The 17,683-nt window shown below is 39.9% G+C and overlaps 1 protein-coding gene across 3 annotated transcripts in view; it reads right to left on the minus strand.

Annotated features, from left to right (window-relative positions):
• Positions 1–17,683, minus strand: part of sema4d (sema domain, immunoglobulin domain (Ig), transmembrane domain (TM) and short cytoplasmic domain, (semaphorin) 4D) — a 184,641-nt gene that overhangs the window by 87,626 nt on the left and 79,332 nt on the right. For 2 of the 3 annotated variants that reach the window (XM_067983231.1, XM_067983229.1), the window contains exon 2: positions 4,840–5,180. In XM_067983231.1, the coding sequence (XP_067839332.1) occupies positions 4,840–4,945 (106 nt within the window). In that variant the 5' untranslated portion in view covers positions 4,946–5,180. Of the gene's footprint in view, positions 1–4,839; positions 5,181–8,072; positions 8,094–17,683 lie in introns of those variants that run through there. The other variant, XM_067983230.1, reaches the window with a different exon arrangement.

The following is a 17,683-nucleotide window of genomic DNA, read 5'->3' on the forward strand; positions in this document are numbered from 1 at the left end:
AAATTCAGAAGAGTGGAGGGTGCAAACTGGAACATGGAGTTGGAGACGGTTGCACAGGTAGGTTGTGGACTTATCGTACGGTTTGAAGCTTAGTTCAGGGTTCAAGTAGAACACGGAGGATGCACACTGTTGGATTCAGGCTGAATGAACAGGCATAGTGGGGCTAACATATCATGGCTAGGATTTTGCGTATTTGGGGTGGGCATGCACGCACACAAACTGAAAAATAGAGGGGGAACAAACAAAAAAGAGGAAAAGCAAAGCATGACAGAACAAAGTGGAGGACAATCAGACAGAACATCCCAGTTCAGTACCACGAAATATCGCTGCCAAAATCATGGGTGATTTTCTGCTTGTTCAGACAGATGCATCTCTTATCAAATGCATTTAATTTTTATAATTTTTTTTCTAAAAGCCAACTACTTGTTACATACAAAAGGAACAAACTGCACAACTCAAAAGTATTAATCCACATTTTTAATGGTTGACATCACATTAGACCTGCTCACTACTTTCTCTGCACCGCCCCCCTCCCCCCCACCCCCAACTCATGATACTTGGCTGTGCCTCTAAGTTAGAATGCCAAATGCTTTCTTAAGTCTCTTAGCAGACTGAGATAGCCTTCTCTTACCATGCCACTCAGTCCAAAACTAGAGAACTGTCTCAGTGCAACATTAATGCTTAGCCTAACAACCAAAATACTGTGATGTTAGATTATTCCCCTGATCCTGAATGCTATCCAAGAGATAAGCTGGAATTCACTGAGAGAAAGATGTAAAGCTCAGAGACAAGTTCATCAGTAATCTACGAATCACATAATCAGAGCTACGACCAATCAGATTACAAACCTATTACTAGCTATTAAAAGGAAGACTTTAAAAGCATCCGTTACAGTTATATAAATCAGAGTCACTGAATTGAAGCAGACAGAGAATTTCGGTCCATTGGGCGTAATTATCCAAATTATACACTACTTGCTTAACAGAAGAAAACACTACTAATTACTTCCAAAGGAGTGTAAAGGCTTTAAGTATACTTCCAATGCACAAAATCCCTGTTTAGGATATTTTCATCCAGCTTTTACATCTAGCATTACCTCCTTAGTACTTCTTCTTAAAACCTTCAATGAAGTCAGAAAGACGTGCTTCATTGAAGTTTATGTTATTAAATAACAACAATGAATCAAAGACTGACAAACCTGCTGGAAACTAGACTTGCAAAATTGTTCTCTAATTCATTCAATTCAACTTTTTTTTAAATGCAGTTTTTTTTTACAAGCACGTATTTAGTCTACTCCTATTTAATTCAGTCATTTTTGTTCAAAAAAAAATCAAGTTATCCAGTAATTTGAATTAAGCAGTTTAAAATCAAACAGCACAGGAGGTGCTTTTCGTTTGAAAAAAAATGAATTAATGGATAACTTGAATTTAGAGAAGTAGAATCTTATCAGAAGTAGGCATTTTATCGCAACATTTCAAGAAAGTAGAGTGCTGCTTCACTTGATGATTTAATGTCCTGAAGCAGTGGCTTACAATTTTTTTCCATATGAAACCAAATATCTCTATTCTCAGTTCAAATGAACTCAATAGATCCTCTACCGTACTGCGACTGAAAATATCAGTGCGCTTGCCAAGAATTCCCTCTGCCTGAAGCAAAGTAAAAATTATAATCTGGGGGCACAAACCTCTCTCATAAGGCTCAACATGGTTTTGTTTACTGAACCAATATTCATATGTCAGCCCCTGCTTTCGTTAAAGTTCATTATTTAGACCTCAGGTCACTGGTTCACACATTCGCAAGGACATTTTGAACAAACACAGGAAAAAGGATTCTTGAAGTAGCACGTTTAAATGTCAATAAACGAAAAGAGGTTATACTTGAGTACGATATTAAATCATGAGCCTAAGATGGAGAATTTGAAGGTTGGGCTATCTTAACACCAGATACCAGATCAAATCAATATCGTCAGATGGGAGTAAACAAGAAAAACTAAAACTAAAAACTAAAGGAAGATAAATTTGAAAAGTAAATACTAAAACATTAGTGGGTAAAAATTCTAAATTCAAATGGAATGCTTTTGTTGATATGTTGGAAATGTTGCAAATGAAATACATACAAAATAAGTAATGTCTTGGTTAAAAAGGAGGTAATGGTTCTATATGTGTAGGAATTCTCACATTTAGCTGAGTTCCTGGCACAGGTACAAATATGGTCTTGAAGACAGCAAATCCTGTAATCTACAAGATTTTATATTGCTGTTTCCTTCCCCTGTACACTACTTCTGAATTTTTTTAATGATTTGATCAGCCATTTATTTACAGCCAGAGTTGACTGGCAGCTCTAGTTCAAAAAATGTGTTGCTGTAACAGGCACAAGAATAATATGCGATTGATTTTGCAGAGAATAACGAGAAAACCAATAGGCCACTATGTGGTATTTAATGCACAAGAAGTGTCGGGCACATAGATGGAGCTATCTGAATGACAGCTCCATGTTTGGTGTTTCAGGCCAGAAATATTACTCTACCAGTAATATGGGTGCCTCTGTGAATCTGAAGTTGCAGTGAACAAGTGTAGCTGCGGGCAGCCCTTTCAACAAGGTCACATGAGCCAGAGAGACATCTGCACCAATCCAGTGAGATCACCAACATGAATGTCACCAGAAATTACTGGAGGAGAGACAAAACAAACAGCCAGTAACAGGAAACACAGGCAGACACTGATAGCGAGCGAGATAATGCTGACAGCATGAAATTAAGCCAGTTTAATAAATAAATGTTACCTTAACAAAAAAGTGACAAAACGCAAAATCACAAAGGTGCGGAGGAAATCAAAATTAAGTGATATGGAGTGAAAATTAAGTTATAAACAAAATTACTTTCCTGTACACCGCACAGCATATCCCTATGTATAGATATCATTAATCAAAATATTTTAAATTTATTTCCAAACTTTTCTTGACTGAGCTCTACTTTGGTTATTACAAAAAACTCATAAGAAAAGCTCGATCATGAGCCCAGGAATAATGGAGAGATTATAGAGCTGTATCTCACGATTAAAAACCTACTGATCTGGTAAATCACCCTGACAAATTCAGATATAAAAAAAAGAAAATGGCTAAAACTTATTCAGTGCTAAAAATAAGTTTGGAAGCACTGAGCTCCATCCCAAAATTGTCAGTACCACCAAATTGAATGTGCGTGACATACAGGTCACCTCATCAGGGGGCCACTTCCCAACATGACTGTGCTGATGTACAATGATGAGGTCACTTCCATTTTTGCCACATTTCAAATTAAAATACTGACACAAGGAATTGGGAACAAAACTGCCAGTTTACTATTAGCAAAGTGCTACTACAATGAGTAACTTTAATAAAAATATTTTAAAATTGTTTTAAAAAAATCCTGCTCTTTGGAAATGCTGAAAGGATACAAATGATGATTGGATCTACTTAGCTAAAGCAACCTCATTTAAGTCAAAATTATTTTTCCTGCATTAACACGATACCCGCACTCGCATGAGCACAGATCAGGCTGTAGCACTTAATCATCACAGAAGTTCTTCCAACCTTTGCCACTGGAACACAACTCCTAATTTTCAAACAAAAGTTGACCACCTTTTAAAAAAAACTGAACAATGGTTTCTACAAAGTTAACTATTTGGGCGCCTATTGGGCATATTACCTATTCTATGAGCAGAGTTGACCCAATAATGCACTTTACAACAAACTTGTGAGTGTATTATTCGATCACTTTCCCTTCAAATGGGAGACGCAGAGGTAGAACTTGAGGTAGCAGCAAGTTTAAGTAGGGAAGAAGTCGCAAGAGAAATTGTGGCAATTTTCAAGCGAGATCTACAGATAAACTTGTGAATTTTGAGGTGGTCTTTGGAAAGGATGTGACAACTTAAGAACATGTTTGAGCATGAGAAAATACAGCAAAAGATATAGTCCAGCATGATCAGGATTAGTTCTTTGTTTAAACTGACCTGACACTTTTATCTCTGCCAAATGGAGGTGGTGTGGTGTGATAAAGAGATGGCTCCCAATATGTCCGTTTCAAAAAAAAGCGTCTGGGCGAACTGGATAGCACAGTGGGGTTAGTCACTGGCTTTTTACCTAGGTTCAATTCCAATCCACACTGATGGGATGAAAGCCTCCTCCGTCATCTGACTGTAAGGATTCTATGTGAAATGAGTTTGGGATGTCTCAATCCAGTTCCTAGTGGGCAGGGGTTTACAGCACAAAACTGTCCCAAATTTGGCACTAACTAGCAACCTCATTCAGAGAGGCCTCAGGATGACTGGTTTGAGAAATGGAAAAAATGTCAGAGGTGCAGTAGGGATACTCTTCAGAGGTTGTGGCTGAGGCACATTGCTAGGGCAGAGAAGAGGGAACACGACTCTGCATGTGGATGTGCTACACCTGACTTAGGAGTGTTTGATGCCAACTCTGGGAGCCTGAAATCGGAAAAGTATTGTTCCCTAGCACGAATATCCCTCACCCAGATAAGCACAATTTTTTAAAAAAATGATGAGAGAAAGTTAATTCTAGTTTGAATAAGAATGTAAGGAAAGTCAAGGATGAGAAAAAATATTTTGGTCCATTGAAGCGCGTCCTCTCTAGTAGTCTTCAGTCAGCCGGTCTCAAACTACTTTCTGTACTCAGTTAATATCTTTGGCTCTACTACATGGTGAATTATTCCAAATTTCTAAAATCTTTTAAAAAGTTTACCTTTAAAAATAGTGACTGCAAGTTATAGAGCTGACGTTACCGTTGTCAATATCAAACCAATATTGCATGGTTAATTTTTAGTAAATCTAAAAATGTGAATCTTACCTCCATATTTCCAAACAATCCTTGGAACAACAGAGTCAGAGCATGAAGCCCGAAGTAGATGGAGAATCATGTATAATATTACGGGTGTCATGTTCAGTCTTCTCATCTTGTGGATGTTGTAGACTTGTCAAAAGACGGAAATATCCAGAAACCCAAAATCAACTGTATTTAATTACTCAGACATCACGAGCATTGAAAAAAACGATGAACCAAATGGGTGAAGACACACCTAATTGGTTACTTGAGCTGGTCACTTGAAGAACTGATATCTCGTTTGCATGTTCTGCAATTAGTCCAAACCTTCCAAAAGCTCTGGTGAACCCTAGTTCCAGGATATAGGTCTGTGGTGGAGGGAGAAGAGAAGAGAACTTAAGTCACTAGCAAGATTTAAAAAAAACTAATAATTCATAAATGCTGAAACAAAAACATATCAAACTGTTTTCACAGTTATTAGAAAGTGTTGTATTTTAATGAAACCAATTCAATTAACTCTCTCTTTCTCTCACCAATCTTCATCCTTCCTCTATTGAATGTATACTCTTCCTGCTGGGATACCAATCCTCAGCCGTCAGTTGCCCCCTGGTACCTTGCCCAACTGGCCATTATTCATGTGAGCCTGGACTTCAGAGTGTTGGCAGGCTATTTTACTGCAGGGGTACAACATCACAGCCATGCCCAATCCAGTCTTCCTCTGATGTCCACATGTGTACTTCCAGCAGGGGCCACTGGATAGCGATAAACACCAGAACCCTGGTCCATTTTCCTTCTCTAAACCAGAAATGTTCAGGTCGATTGTTGCACCACTACTGCCACTCTGAGATTAGCTAACTCAGCGCAACAGAAGTTCAGAACTTGGACCCCTCCTGGTTGTTCACTGAGTAAATTTGCTGGGCTATCACTGGAAGAATTTCCTTCAATAAAAATTTCTGATTGGCCACAGAATCTTTTGTCAATTTTCACTCATTTGATAAATGAGTAGTAATTGTGTCACAATCATTACTCCTGCAGTGCACATGTAGCTCTTTGACAACACTACTGGGCATCTGCACATTATTGTCAATACAAAACTGGCCAAAAACTAAGTGAACATTGTAAAATTAACCCTTAGCCTGCTACATATTGATTTCTACTGAGCATTCACTTTCCTCGGCACACTGAAGGTATATATTAACTGAATACAGATTGGCTAAATTGGCTCAACAGCTTGGAGGTAATCGCACAATCTCAGCCACAGACTAGAAAGAAACTAGGTTCCATGGGAACATAGGAACAGGAGTAGGACATTTAGCCCCTCGAGCATGTTCCGCCATTCAACGAGATCATGGCTGATCTGTGACCTAACTTTAGCCCCATGTCCCTTAATACCTTTGGTTAACAAAAATCTATCAATCTCAGATTTAAATTTAACAGTTGAGCTAGCATCAACTGCTGTTTGCGGAAGAGAGTTCCAAACTTCTACCACCCTTTGCGTGAAGAAGTGTTTCCTAACTTCATCCTGAAAGTCCTGGCTCTAATTTTTAGGCTACGTCCCCTAGTTCTAGACTCCCCAACGAGCGGAAATAGTTTCTTTCTATCTACCCAGAGAGAAAAAAATGATAGGAGAAAAAAACCCCATAAAACGTCATGGGACAGGTAATCAGCATTCAGATGTCCTAAACTGTCATGAAATCCCCGAAACTGGATTACAGCCTTCTAATCACTCCAGGAATCTACTACTTTATACAAAGAAAAATTTGTCAGAAACATGTACAGTCTTCAGGCACTAACCAGCACTTTAAAAATGAACCCTTCTACCTACTGTTAACTGTGACATTATCCATCTTTTTCTCCCGTGAAGACGAGAACTGAACAGGAACAGAAACTGAAGCTCAAAGCTCCGATGGTGGCTCAAGTAGAGTTTCAACCTGGATAACATCAGACATTGCCACAATCCAAAGCAGCAGTCATATAACTCAGTGCAGTTGTGAAATTAGAGGCAAGTGGTACACTTCAATGTTTTAATATAACTGAGTCAGAACTCTATGACTGTCTGATTTTTTTTAAAACTGTGGGAAAGTTTATATTTAATTGTGTATCCAATTAAATATTTTGTTCTATTTTTAATAAGAACAACTTCTGATAAGTGAACAGGAAGAACATTTCCAGCTAACCCTCTGATCAATTGAAAGGGATTCATTAAAGAAACTCTTAGCCCATTGCTGCCGCCTCACACTCAGCCTAAGTGGATCAATCACAGTGTGTCTTTGGTCAAGAAATTAATTCCCAGTTTTACAGATATCATTCATAAAACCACTGCATAATATGCCATATCTGAACTTTTCCCACCAACCCCATTTTGCTGATGTGCCCTCCAATTTATATCATGTTAAATAGCACAAAGATTTCAGATAACACTATTTATTTAAACTATTGACTTATAAAAACATATATGCTACAATGGAAAACTAACTACTATAAGTCTCTTGCCTCATTTTAGAACAGTTTGCAATATCCTCTTTTGTCTGATTGCACTTCTGTGAAGTGCCTTGGTACGTTTTTCTACGTTAACGGTGCTTTATGAATGGAAGTTGTTTTTGTTGTCCCATTATTGCCATCCACTAATTTCATCTTGAAAAACTAGTTCTAAATTTTAGTTATTTTAAAAAAACTGTGATAGCATCAGTAGAATGAATGCAAGGCAGCTTTCTAAGCAATATAAATGGAATACTGCCATGAGATATTGCTGCAACATTATAAAAGATTTTCTGCTTTGCAAACTGTGCCACGAGTTTAGAGTCATTCAAGAATTGCTTTCATATTATAGTGCCAGGATCCAATTGCTTTTTATTTTAATTTTAGTAGAATTTTGCTATTTTTGGTTTATATCCACAGTAACAAAGTACAGTATCAGAACAATTCATAATGAAGCAATGAGACAACAAAGATGTAAACAAATCTAAAATCTTGAGGCATGAAAAGGAAAAAAAGACATGAAGGACAGTGGAAAAAGTTTAGATTAAAAAAGTTAATTTACTGATAACTAGATTAAAATATGATTAGCTCATTATAATATTAAGCATAATAGGAGAGTTAAAGAATTAGTGCGAGGAATGAGCTGAAAGGTCTTCTCTTGCCCCTGACTTTTCTCACGTTCATGTATAAACATTTTACAGTTTAAAGTAGCAGCAAAACAAATGCAGAAATGAAATAATTAACCCAGCAGTGACTCAGAACAAAATAACAAGTTATGGTACCTAACTTGTATGCAGTAGCTCCGAAATGTACGTCGTTAGTAATTTCTGAAACTAGTTTTAACTGATACTGTGGGCTTAACTGTTGGCGTGTTACTCCAAAACTGCACAGGAAATGTCTTTAACCCTATTCAGAAATGTAGCCTGCTAACTGTAGGCAGCTTGTTAGACATTTGATTTTGGCGTAAAGGCGGAATGATTTTTCTTTTCTATTTTATTTTAATATCAGTTAGATTCTTTAGTTCTGTACCGTTCTTCTTATCATTATTATTAGAAATTCACAGTTAATTTTTTTCTAACAGACTCTACAACCAGCCTCAACAACTTGGATTGAGAGAGAGAGAAAAAAAAAAATCATCCAGGAGTACTACTATTGTACTATTACTACAACAAATATCCCTGCTGGAAAGCACATATGCGAACATTGGTTAAGGATACGACTGCATGTGATGGGCCCACGAGTTAAATAACCAGTCAGCAGCACCACACCTGAAGAATGGTCACTTTGACGTGATGGTAGCAGAAGGCAGCTGCCAGCCACAGAACCATACCCCAGGACCTTTGCAGGGGGGGGGGGGGGGGGAAGAGAAAATTTGGGAGGAAGGAGGGAAATTACCTAAATATTCTGAAACTGAAAAAGATTTTCAGTACTCAGACGACTGAAATATTCACAGCCTGCAGTATATTTGCAGAAGCCTGCACTTGAGTATGCACTTTAACTATCAGAACCTCCAGTACTTTCACAGAAATCTGTACGGGAACCCCTGCTTACCTCCAGTACTCGATTGAAAACAACACAGGTTCTACCAGAAACTGTTGGATTGAAATGAAAAGGGTTAAATAACCTACCTCTCTCCACTGCAACTGCCAAACATTCATGAATCAGTTTGAGTTATCAAATGATCTCTCTTCCCATTCACCCACCAAAAAGTGGTGTAGCAGGGGGTGTTGAAGGAAACAGGTTGTGAAACTCAAGAAACAAGAGAAATTGTGGTTGTGCAAGACCAGAGACGTAACAGAAAAGCAGAAAAGGAAAATGACATTAAAAAAATTCCAGCTCTTGAAATCCAGCATTTCACAAATTTATACAAAGGCCCAGCTTGAATTTCTACTCCAGTTACACACATCGTAATTATCCCACAGCACTGCTCTTTGATAGAATAAACATGCTGTCTTCATTAAACAATGTGTAAAGTGACACCACCACCTGTAACTACACAATGCCCCAAAAGTGAATGTAACAAGGTTGCTAGAGTGTTGAGTGGAACTGCATCAACTTTCAGTGCTATAAAACAGTACAGCTTGGTGCTCTGTATTTCATCCTCAACCTCTCTGTTGCCTTCAACACTGCTGACCGCTCGATCCTGAAACTACGTCTCTTGGTGACACTGCTCTCTCTCCTGGTTCCGTTTATAGCTTTTCAAACACAGACATTACATTGCCTAGAATGGCGTTTCCGCCTCTGACAACAGAATCACCTCTGATGTACCCCATGGCCTTATCCTTGGTGCCCTCCTCTTCTTCATTTAAATGCCTCGCCTTGATGAGTAGGAGCCAATGTGCAGAAGCCAGATTGGAATGTCTCAAACAAGTGGGGGGGGGGGGGGGGGATAGGGGCATAGTTGCAAAGCAATGGCACATTCCTGTGAAGCATGAGTTCAAGTAGGAGACTCTGTGACTGTTCCTTTTGTCCCCTAAATAAAAAAATACTTCAAATACAGGAAATGTTAAAAGCAGAAATTCCTGGGCACAGCAGGTCAGTCAGTACCTGTTAAAAAGGGGGGAGAGGGGAAGGCAGCTTATCGTTTCAGGTGATTTAGCTACAGGAAATTCATACTGTGGTTTTATAAATTGAGATTAAGTGCAACAGTAGTTTAATGGAAATCATAAACAATGTAAGCACAGGGTCAGCTTCCACATGTATGCTGATGACACCCAACTTTACATTTCTTCCTCTTCCATCAATCCGAAGGCTGTGTTACATTCTCTAACTGTTTGTCCAACACCAATACCTGGAAGAGCCAAAATTTCTTCCAGCTTACAAATTGGTAAAACCATAAGCCAACTTCTTGGGCTCCTACCAGCGTCGTGCTTCTGACCTCAATTCCATCAACCTCCCTCAATGCCACCTCAAGCTGAATCAAGAAAGTGACTCAGAATCTTGACATATTGCTGGATCCTGGGCTCAACTTCCTTTCCCATAGCAGGTCCTCCTGCACCCATCTCTCCTCCATTGTCACCAAATTCAAGTACATTCTTTCATCATCTCAATGCCAACTTCTGTTTTTCAACCCTACACAAGTTACAATGTGGATCACTGTAGCCCTGGTTCTCATTCTCACACAAGTGCTATGAGCCACTCCTCTAAAAGCTCCCCTGGCTCTCTCTCCATGCCCCAATGAGGGGATTCTAAAATTCACATTCCTTGTTTTCAATGGAGGAGAGATGGGATGCAGGAGGACCTGCTATGGGAAAGGATACTGAGCCCAGGATCCAGCAGTACGTCAAGATTCTGAGTTTGTCTTACTGTTTCACAGTGAAGCATAGCTGGGTGTAGCAGCGATGTACTTGAATAAACTTGTTATGTATTAATCTGTCTATAAATCCAACGCTTTTGGATTTATAGAACTTGGAAGTTGGAACAGTTATAGCAACAGTTTTTTGCCAGCACTAAAATGAAAACCAGAAAACTGTTAAATGTTTCTATCCAAAATGTTCATAATCCACCTAATATTTAGCTAATTTGCATTCAAGAAACTCTGCCGTGTAATTTTTCTCCACCTGAATATCACATAGTACCAATTTAAGACAGATTAATACATGACAAGTTTATTCGAGTACATCACTGCTACACCCAGCTATTCTTCACTGTGAACCAGTAAGACAGACTCTAGATACATCACATATTTGCACAATGCAGTGGCAAAGTGCTTAAGCCAGCATGCAGCATAATTTACTCTAGACTATTCTTCAACAAGGCATCCACTAAACCCAGCAGTACCATCTGTATACTAATTACTGCACTCCACACCAATCCCTTTGACTTACGTGTACTCCAGTAATGTTACTGCAATGCTCAAATTGTCTTGACACCACCACATAGTCACCATATGGCGTGTCTTCTACCTTTCAGAACCAATTATTCCAAATGCAGAAACTACATTTAATGGGGAAGCTAGATAAGCACATGAGGGAGAAAGGAATATAAGGGTATCCTAATAGGGTTAGATGAAGTAGGTAGGGAGGGAGGAGGCTTGTGTAGAGCACAGTCCAGTTGGGCTAAATGCCTCTTTCTGTGCTGTAGTTTCCATGTCACTTGATGTAACATAGTTCCTCAGAAAGATCAAGAACATCTTCAAAATGGTCTCAACACTGCAATGAATAGAAGAATCATCTCTAAATTGTTTTAGCTGAAAAATCATTACAAACCACTACAAGAAATAGAAAATGATAGAAAATTATATTGTACTAAGCAAAATTTACCAAATAGACATCAAGAGATTAACTATATTCATTATTCGGGTATGGAATTTTCTCCAGCACGAGCAGTAGACTATTTCCTAGCTAGTGTATCAAGTGGTAAATCCAAAACGGCCCAAAAATTAGAATTTGTATTTCAAAGCCAGTAAGAATAATATCTGCATATATTCTAATGTTTGACAAGCAGACATTTACCTGAATTGCCTCTAGCTAATAGCATTTTTATTGGGAGGAGGGGGGAGATAATTCCATCGTGCTTATTTCTATTTTAATATTTTCTGGCAGGTATGACTGGAACCCTTGCTCACTGAAGCCGCAAGTCCAGACAAGACTTTTAAAATCCATGACAGGGAAAAGAATCGATTCTCGCTTGCCTGATCTCTGCTCCCAAAAGCACAAAGAACATCAAATGGTGCACATAATTTAATCAACTGTCCCCCTTTGCTGACTGGCCTGCATCCTTTCCACCATGGCTTGGAACTAGAGGCAACATTAAGTTTTAAAAAAATGTAAACTGATCTTAATTCTGAGTTTTCTTCCTCCTCCAACAAAAAACACTGCAACACAATTAAGTGTCAGCAGCATTGAAGTAAAAGTAAAAATATCACTTAAAATTCAACTAGGAATCTTTTATATTTTAATTTTTCAAAAACTGAATTGAAGCAGCATTTTCACACTGCTGCTGGAATCACCAATAACCATCAATAATTGTGGGGTCAGGTGGTTTTAATTAGATAAACTAAATTCTAAACCATTCTGGATGAAGTACAGAAATGCAGACCATATGAACCCAGAGGGTCACTACAAAGATTCTGGAGAACAGCTGGCTGGATTACCCAGAGATTCACTGGAATTTCTTTTTGGCTAGTATGCGATCTGAATCACAAGCACAGAAAAAGAATGTCAGAAACCAGCATTTGAATTAAGTTGCTGACATCCATGTGCATTGGTATTTGAGATAGGAAACTAAGCTCAAGGTTCACAAATGCCTAAATAATCTATAAGCACAAACATATTTAACAGTCTTTCTAGATGTGGCTTATTTATGAAGGTTTCTTGGAACCTAGAAATGCAGTAATCTGTACACAGGACTATACTTCTATTTTTGGCACTGTCAGAAGTCTACAAACCACTGCCTGAACAAGCAAAAAAGTCTTGTCTACACTTGCTCATTGATATCTGATGGCAGCTGCTTGGGAGAGGTGAATGTGAATCTCTCTCATTCGTTCGCAGCAAACTGTTAAGTTCCAATTGAATAGTCCTCTTTTACCCTGCACAAATTATGCAGTTGGAGAGTTTAATCCCCCAACCTTCTAAAGATACCAATGATTCACATTAGTCTTTTCTAGAACCAACCTAGTGTTTTCTGAAAACTGAGGAAACAGAGATCAAAGGTTTCTACTTTCTAGCTTACTATGGTTTTGCGGTGCAGGACAATGGTTTGGGATTCATTGTTTTTTTTACCTTTAAAGTTTGAATAGATCCAACAGGAACCTTTCCTAGTCAAATTTAATCATTACCCCCAACTCTTCTCCCAATTTTTGCTTCGTGTCTGATTTTACTCCTTTCCTGCAAACTGCCTTACGATATTTTGCTATATTAAAAGGTGCTGTATAAGTACAAGTTACTGTTTTACTTGAAGTTTAAGCATTCATTTAAAAGGTAGTATTCTGGCCACGATGCGAAAGATCTGTCTCGGTTAACAATGCAAATGCTGCGGCAGGACAAAATGATGCCATGCAGCATTCAGTGCCACCGGAGGCGCTCATGCTTGCTAACAGTGGCACTGTGATTGATCGCGATGGAGCTTTAAGTACCTGAAAAAAAACCTCAGTGGCAGTTCCCTGCTCTTAGGGAAAGGTACATAGACAAGTTGCACTGGGTGAGAGATTCGATAGGGGGAGGGGGTGGGGGGGGAGGGGGTGGGGGAGGGGGAGGGGGAGGGGGAGGGGGAGGGGGTGGGGGAGAATAGCTTGGGGGGATCAAGGCCCAAGAAGTAGGTGGACTGCTTAGAGTCCCAGAATACAACAGATGGAGGAGAGAGTCGCAGTGGCACTCTTATAGCATTCAACAGGTCATTATTTTATAGAGTTTCTAAGGTTTTATTCTAAAAAGATTTACCTGCTGTCTTTTTCAGAAGAGAAAGATTTTCTAACTGAACTTTGATCCAAAAGGAAGGAGAAAATGGTTTGCTGTAATCAACATGGATAGCAGCCAATTAGGAGTTTTGGGGGGAAAAAAAACAAATCAGCATCCCCATTATTCTTAATAAACAATCTTCATTTTCCTTTCTAAAAGTCTAACTGAAGCTCTTCATAATAGACAAGCTGCAGTTTTTTTTTATTTGTTCGCGGGATGTGGGCGTCGCTGGCAAGGCCGGCATTTATTGCCCATCCCTAATTGCCCTCGAGAAGGTGGTGGTGAGCCGCCTTCTTGAACCGCTGCAGTCCGTGTGGTGACGGTTCTCCCACAGTGCTGTTAGGAAGGGAGTTCCAGGATTTTGACCCAGCGACAATGAAGGAACGGCGATATATTTCCAAGTCGGGATGGTGTGTGACTTGGAGGGGAACGTGCAGGTGGTGTTGTTCCCATGCGCCTGCTGCCCTTGTCCTTCTAGGTGGTAGAGGTCGCGGGTTTGGGAGGTGCTGTCGAAGAAGCCTTGGCGAATTTCTACAGTGCATCCTGTGGATGGTGCACACTGCAGCCACAGTGCGCCGGTGGTGAAGGGAGTGAATGTTTAGGGTGGTGGATGGGGTGCCAATCAAGCGGGCTGCTTTATCTTGGATGGTGTCGAGCTTCTTGAGTGTTGTTGGAGCTGCACTCATCCAGGCAAGTGGAGAGTATTCCATCACACTCCTGACTTGTGCCTTGTAGATGGTGGAAAGGCTTTGGGGAGTCAGGAGGTGAGTCACTCGCCGCAGAATACCCAACCTCTGACCTGCTCTCGTAGCCACAGTATTTATATGGCTGGTCCAGTTAAGTTTCTGGTCAATGGTGACCACCAGGATGTTGATGGTGGGGGATTCGGCGATGGTAATGCCGTTGAATGTCAAGGGGAGGTGGTTAGACTCTCTCTTGTTGGAGATGGTCATTGCCTGGCACTTATCTGGCGCGAACGTTACTTGCCACTTATCAGCCCAAGCCTGGATGTTGTCCAGGTCTTGCTGCATGCAGGCTCGGACTGCTTCATTATCTGAGGGGTTGCGAATGGAACTGAACACTGTGCAGTCATCAGCGAACATCCCCATTTCTGACCTTATGATGGAGGGAAGGTCATTGATGAAGCAGCTGAAGATGGTTGGGCCTAGGACACTGCCCTGAGGAACTCCTGCAGCAATGCCCTGGGGCTGAGATGATTGGCCTCCAACAACCACTACCATCTTCCTTTGTGCTAGGTATGACTCCAGCCACTGGAGAGTTTTCCCCCTGATTCCCATTGACTTCAATTTTACGAGGGCTCCTTGGCGCCACACTCGGTCAAATGCTGCCTTGATGTCAAGGGCACTCACTCTCACCTCACCTCTGGAATTCAGCTCTTTTGTCCATGTTTGGACCAAGGCTGTAATGAGGTCTGGAGCCGAGTGGTCCTGGCGGAACCCAAACTGAGCATCGGTGAGCAGGTTATTGGTGAGTAAGTGCCGCTTGATAGCACTGTCGACGACACCTTCCATCACTTTGCTGATGATTGAGAGTAGACTGATGGGGCGGTAATTGGCTGGATTGGATTTGTCCTGCTTTTTGTGGACAGGACATACCTGGGCAATTTTCCACATTGTCGGGTGGATGCCAGTGTTGTAGCTGTACTGGAACAGCTTGGCTAGAGGCGCAGCTAGTTCTGGAGCACAAGTCTTCAGCACTACAGCTGGGATGTTGTCAGGGCCCATAGCCTTTGCTGTATCCAGTGCACTCAGCCGTTTCTTGATATTACGTGGAGTGAATCGAATTGGCCGAAGACTGGCTTCTGTGATGGTGGGGATAGCGGGAGGAGGCTGAGATGGATTATCCACTCGGCACTTCTGGCTGAAGATGGTTGCAAACGCTTCAGCCTTGTCTTTTGCACTCACGTGCTGGACTCCGCCATCATTGAGAATGGGCATGTTTGCAGAGCCTCCTCCTCCCGTTAGTTGTTTAATTGTCCACCACCATTCACGACTGGATTATTTTAAATGTGATATTCACATGGAATAAAGCTTTGCAAATTCAATCTCCAGTTTGTTTAGAAATCTTTTTTTAATAAGCAAAGCTATTAATCCTCTCAGGATGAGGGGATAGACCTATTTGCTTCAGGTCAGGAGAAACATACTGTATTTGATCAGAGCACACAGATATGGTTGATAACTCCCTTCAACTGCTCTGTGAAAAATATCTGGTCAAAGCTTCAGTTCTGGAGACAAGCTAAGACCGTAAAGTAAAAACCTTAAGGAAAGTATTAAAAGACAGTTTTATGGATAAATGTAATCACGTTTTTGTGAACTATGCAATTTTTTTTATATTATTTTGTTTAAAACCTTATTTTGGACATCAGAAATTTCAGTTACTGAGAATAAAAATGGTAGATGAATACATTTTTTAAAGGGAGTTTTGAATGATTCGATTGGCTCACTTTTTAAAAAATTGGTAGGTTCTTGTGACTGGTCATTTAGGATTGGTCATTTTCATAAATCCTTAGTTTCTCCTTGGTAATTTTCTACCTGTTTTCTTCACTTTTGATTCAAACATTGTATACTTATTCAGTTTTGATTTTCTGGTGTTTACTTTGAGCTGATAAAACAAAGTGTGATGGCAGAAGAGTGACAAGAAAAGTAATAGAGGAAGTAAGTATAACATTTAGAAGAGGTGTGCGTTATACACGAGATATTCATTTTGACAGAGTAAATTTATTAACATTCTGATCTCATCCCCATCAATACCACCTAAATTGTCAATTAGTGTGGATCGAGTTGGCTATTATAAATTATTGATTAATCTGTTAAACTTACATGTCCCATAGGCAAACAGGTAATTTAAAGTCATTATTTTATCACAAAATGCTAACTGACTGCCCAACCAAATGACAATTATACAATCAGACCAAAAGGGCACCAATAATCCTACCAGATAATTCCACGTATACTGAAAAAAAATATTAACACACAATATTTAATGTTGACCCACCAAGCTGCGACGGCCAGGACAAAATCCAGAGTGAAGAAAAAGCAAAGACAACTGAAACCATTTTGGCAGGGCAGTGAATAAAAGCATATGGAAACAAAACCATTTTTTGTAAGGTTACAGAGGGACTAAACAGTTCAATGTGTTAATCTGAATAGGTGACATCGAATATCTAGTCCTTCAGTGCAGTTGCCAAAAGTCCTATAGAATCAACCAGTTTCTAGAAATGGCTAAGAACATGTGAAAGCTGAGTTTCCAAGTATCATAATGGGCACAGCACAGGAGGAGGCCATTCGGCCCATCGTGCCTATGCCGGCTCTTTGAAAGAGCTATCCAATTAGTCCCATTCCCCATAGCCCTGTAATTTTTTTCCCTTCAACTATTTATCTAATTTCCTTTTCAAAGTTACTATTGAATCTGCTTCCACCATCCTTTCAGGCAATGCATTCCAGATCACAACAACTCGTTGCGTAAAAAAATATTTCCTCATCTCACCTCTGGTTCTTTTGCCGATCACCTTAAATCTGTGTCCTCTGGTTACCAACCCTTCTTCCACTGGAAACAGTTTCTCCTTATTTACTCTATCAAAACAGACCGTTCATGATTTTGATTGCTTCTATCAAATCTCCTCTTAACCTTCTCTGTTCTAAGGAGAACAACTCCAGTTTCTCCAGTCTCTCCACAGAACTGAAATCCCTCATACCATTCTAGTAAATCTGCTCTGCCCCTTCTGTAAGGCTTGACATCCTTCCTAAACTGTGGTGCCCAGAATTGGACACAATACTCCAGCTGAGGCCTAGTGTTTTATAAAAGTTTAACATAACTTCCTTACTTTTGTACTCTATGCCTCTATTAATAAAGCCCAAGATCTCATATGCTTTTTTTTTTAAAAAACAGCCTTCTCAACTTGTCTTGCCACCTTCAAAGATTTGTGTATGTGCACCCCCAGGTTTCTCTGTTCCTGCACCCCCTTTAAAATTGTA

The sequence above is a fragment of the Heptranchias perlo genome, chromosome 4, assembly GCF_035084215.1.
Source record: "Heptranchias perlo isolate sHepPer1 chromosome 4, sHepPer1.hap1, whole genome shotgun sequence".
Lineage (NCBI taxonomy): Eukaryota > Metazoa > Chordata > Chondrichthyes > Hexanchiformes > Hexanchidae > Heptranchias > Heptranchias perlo.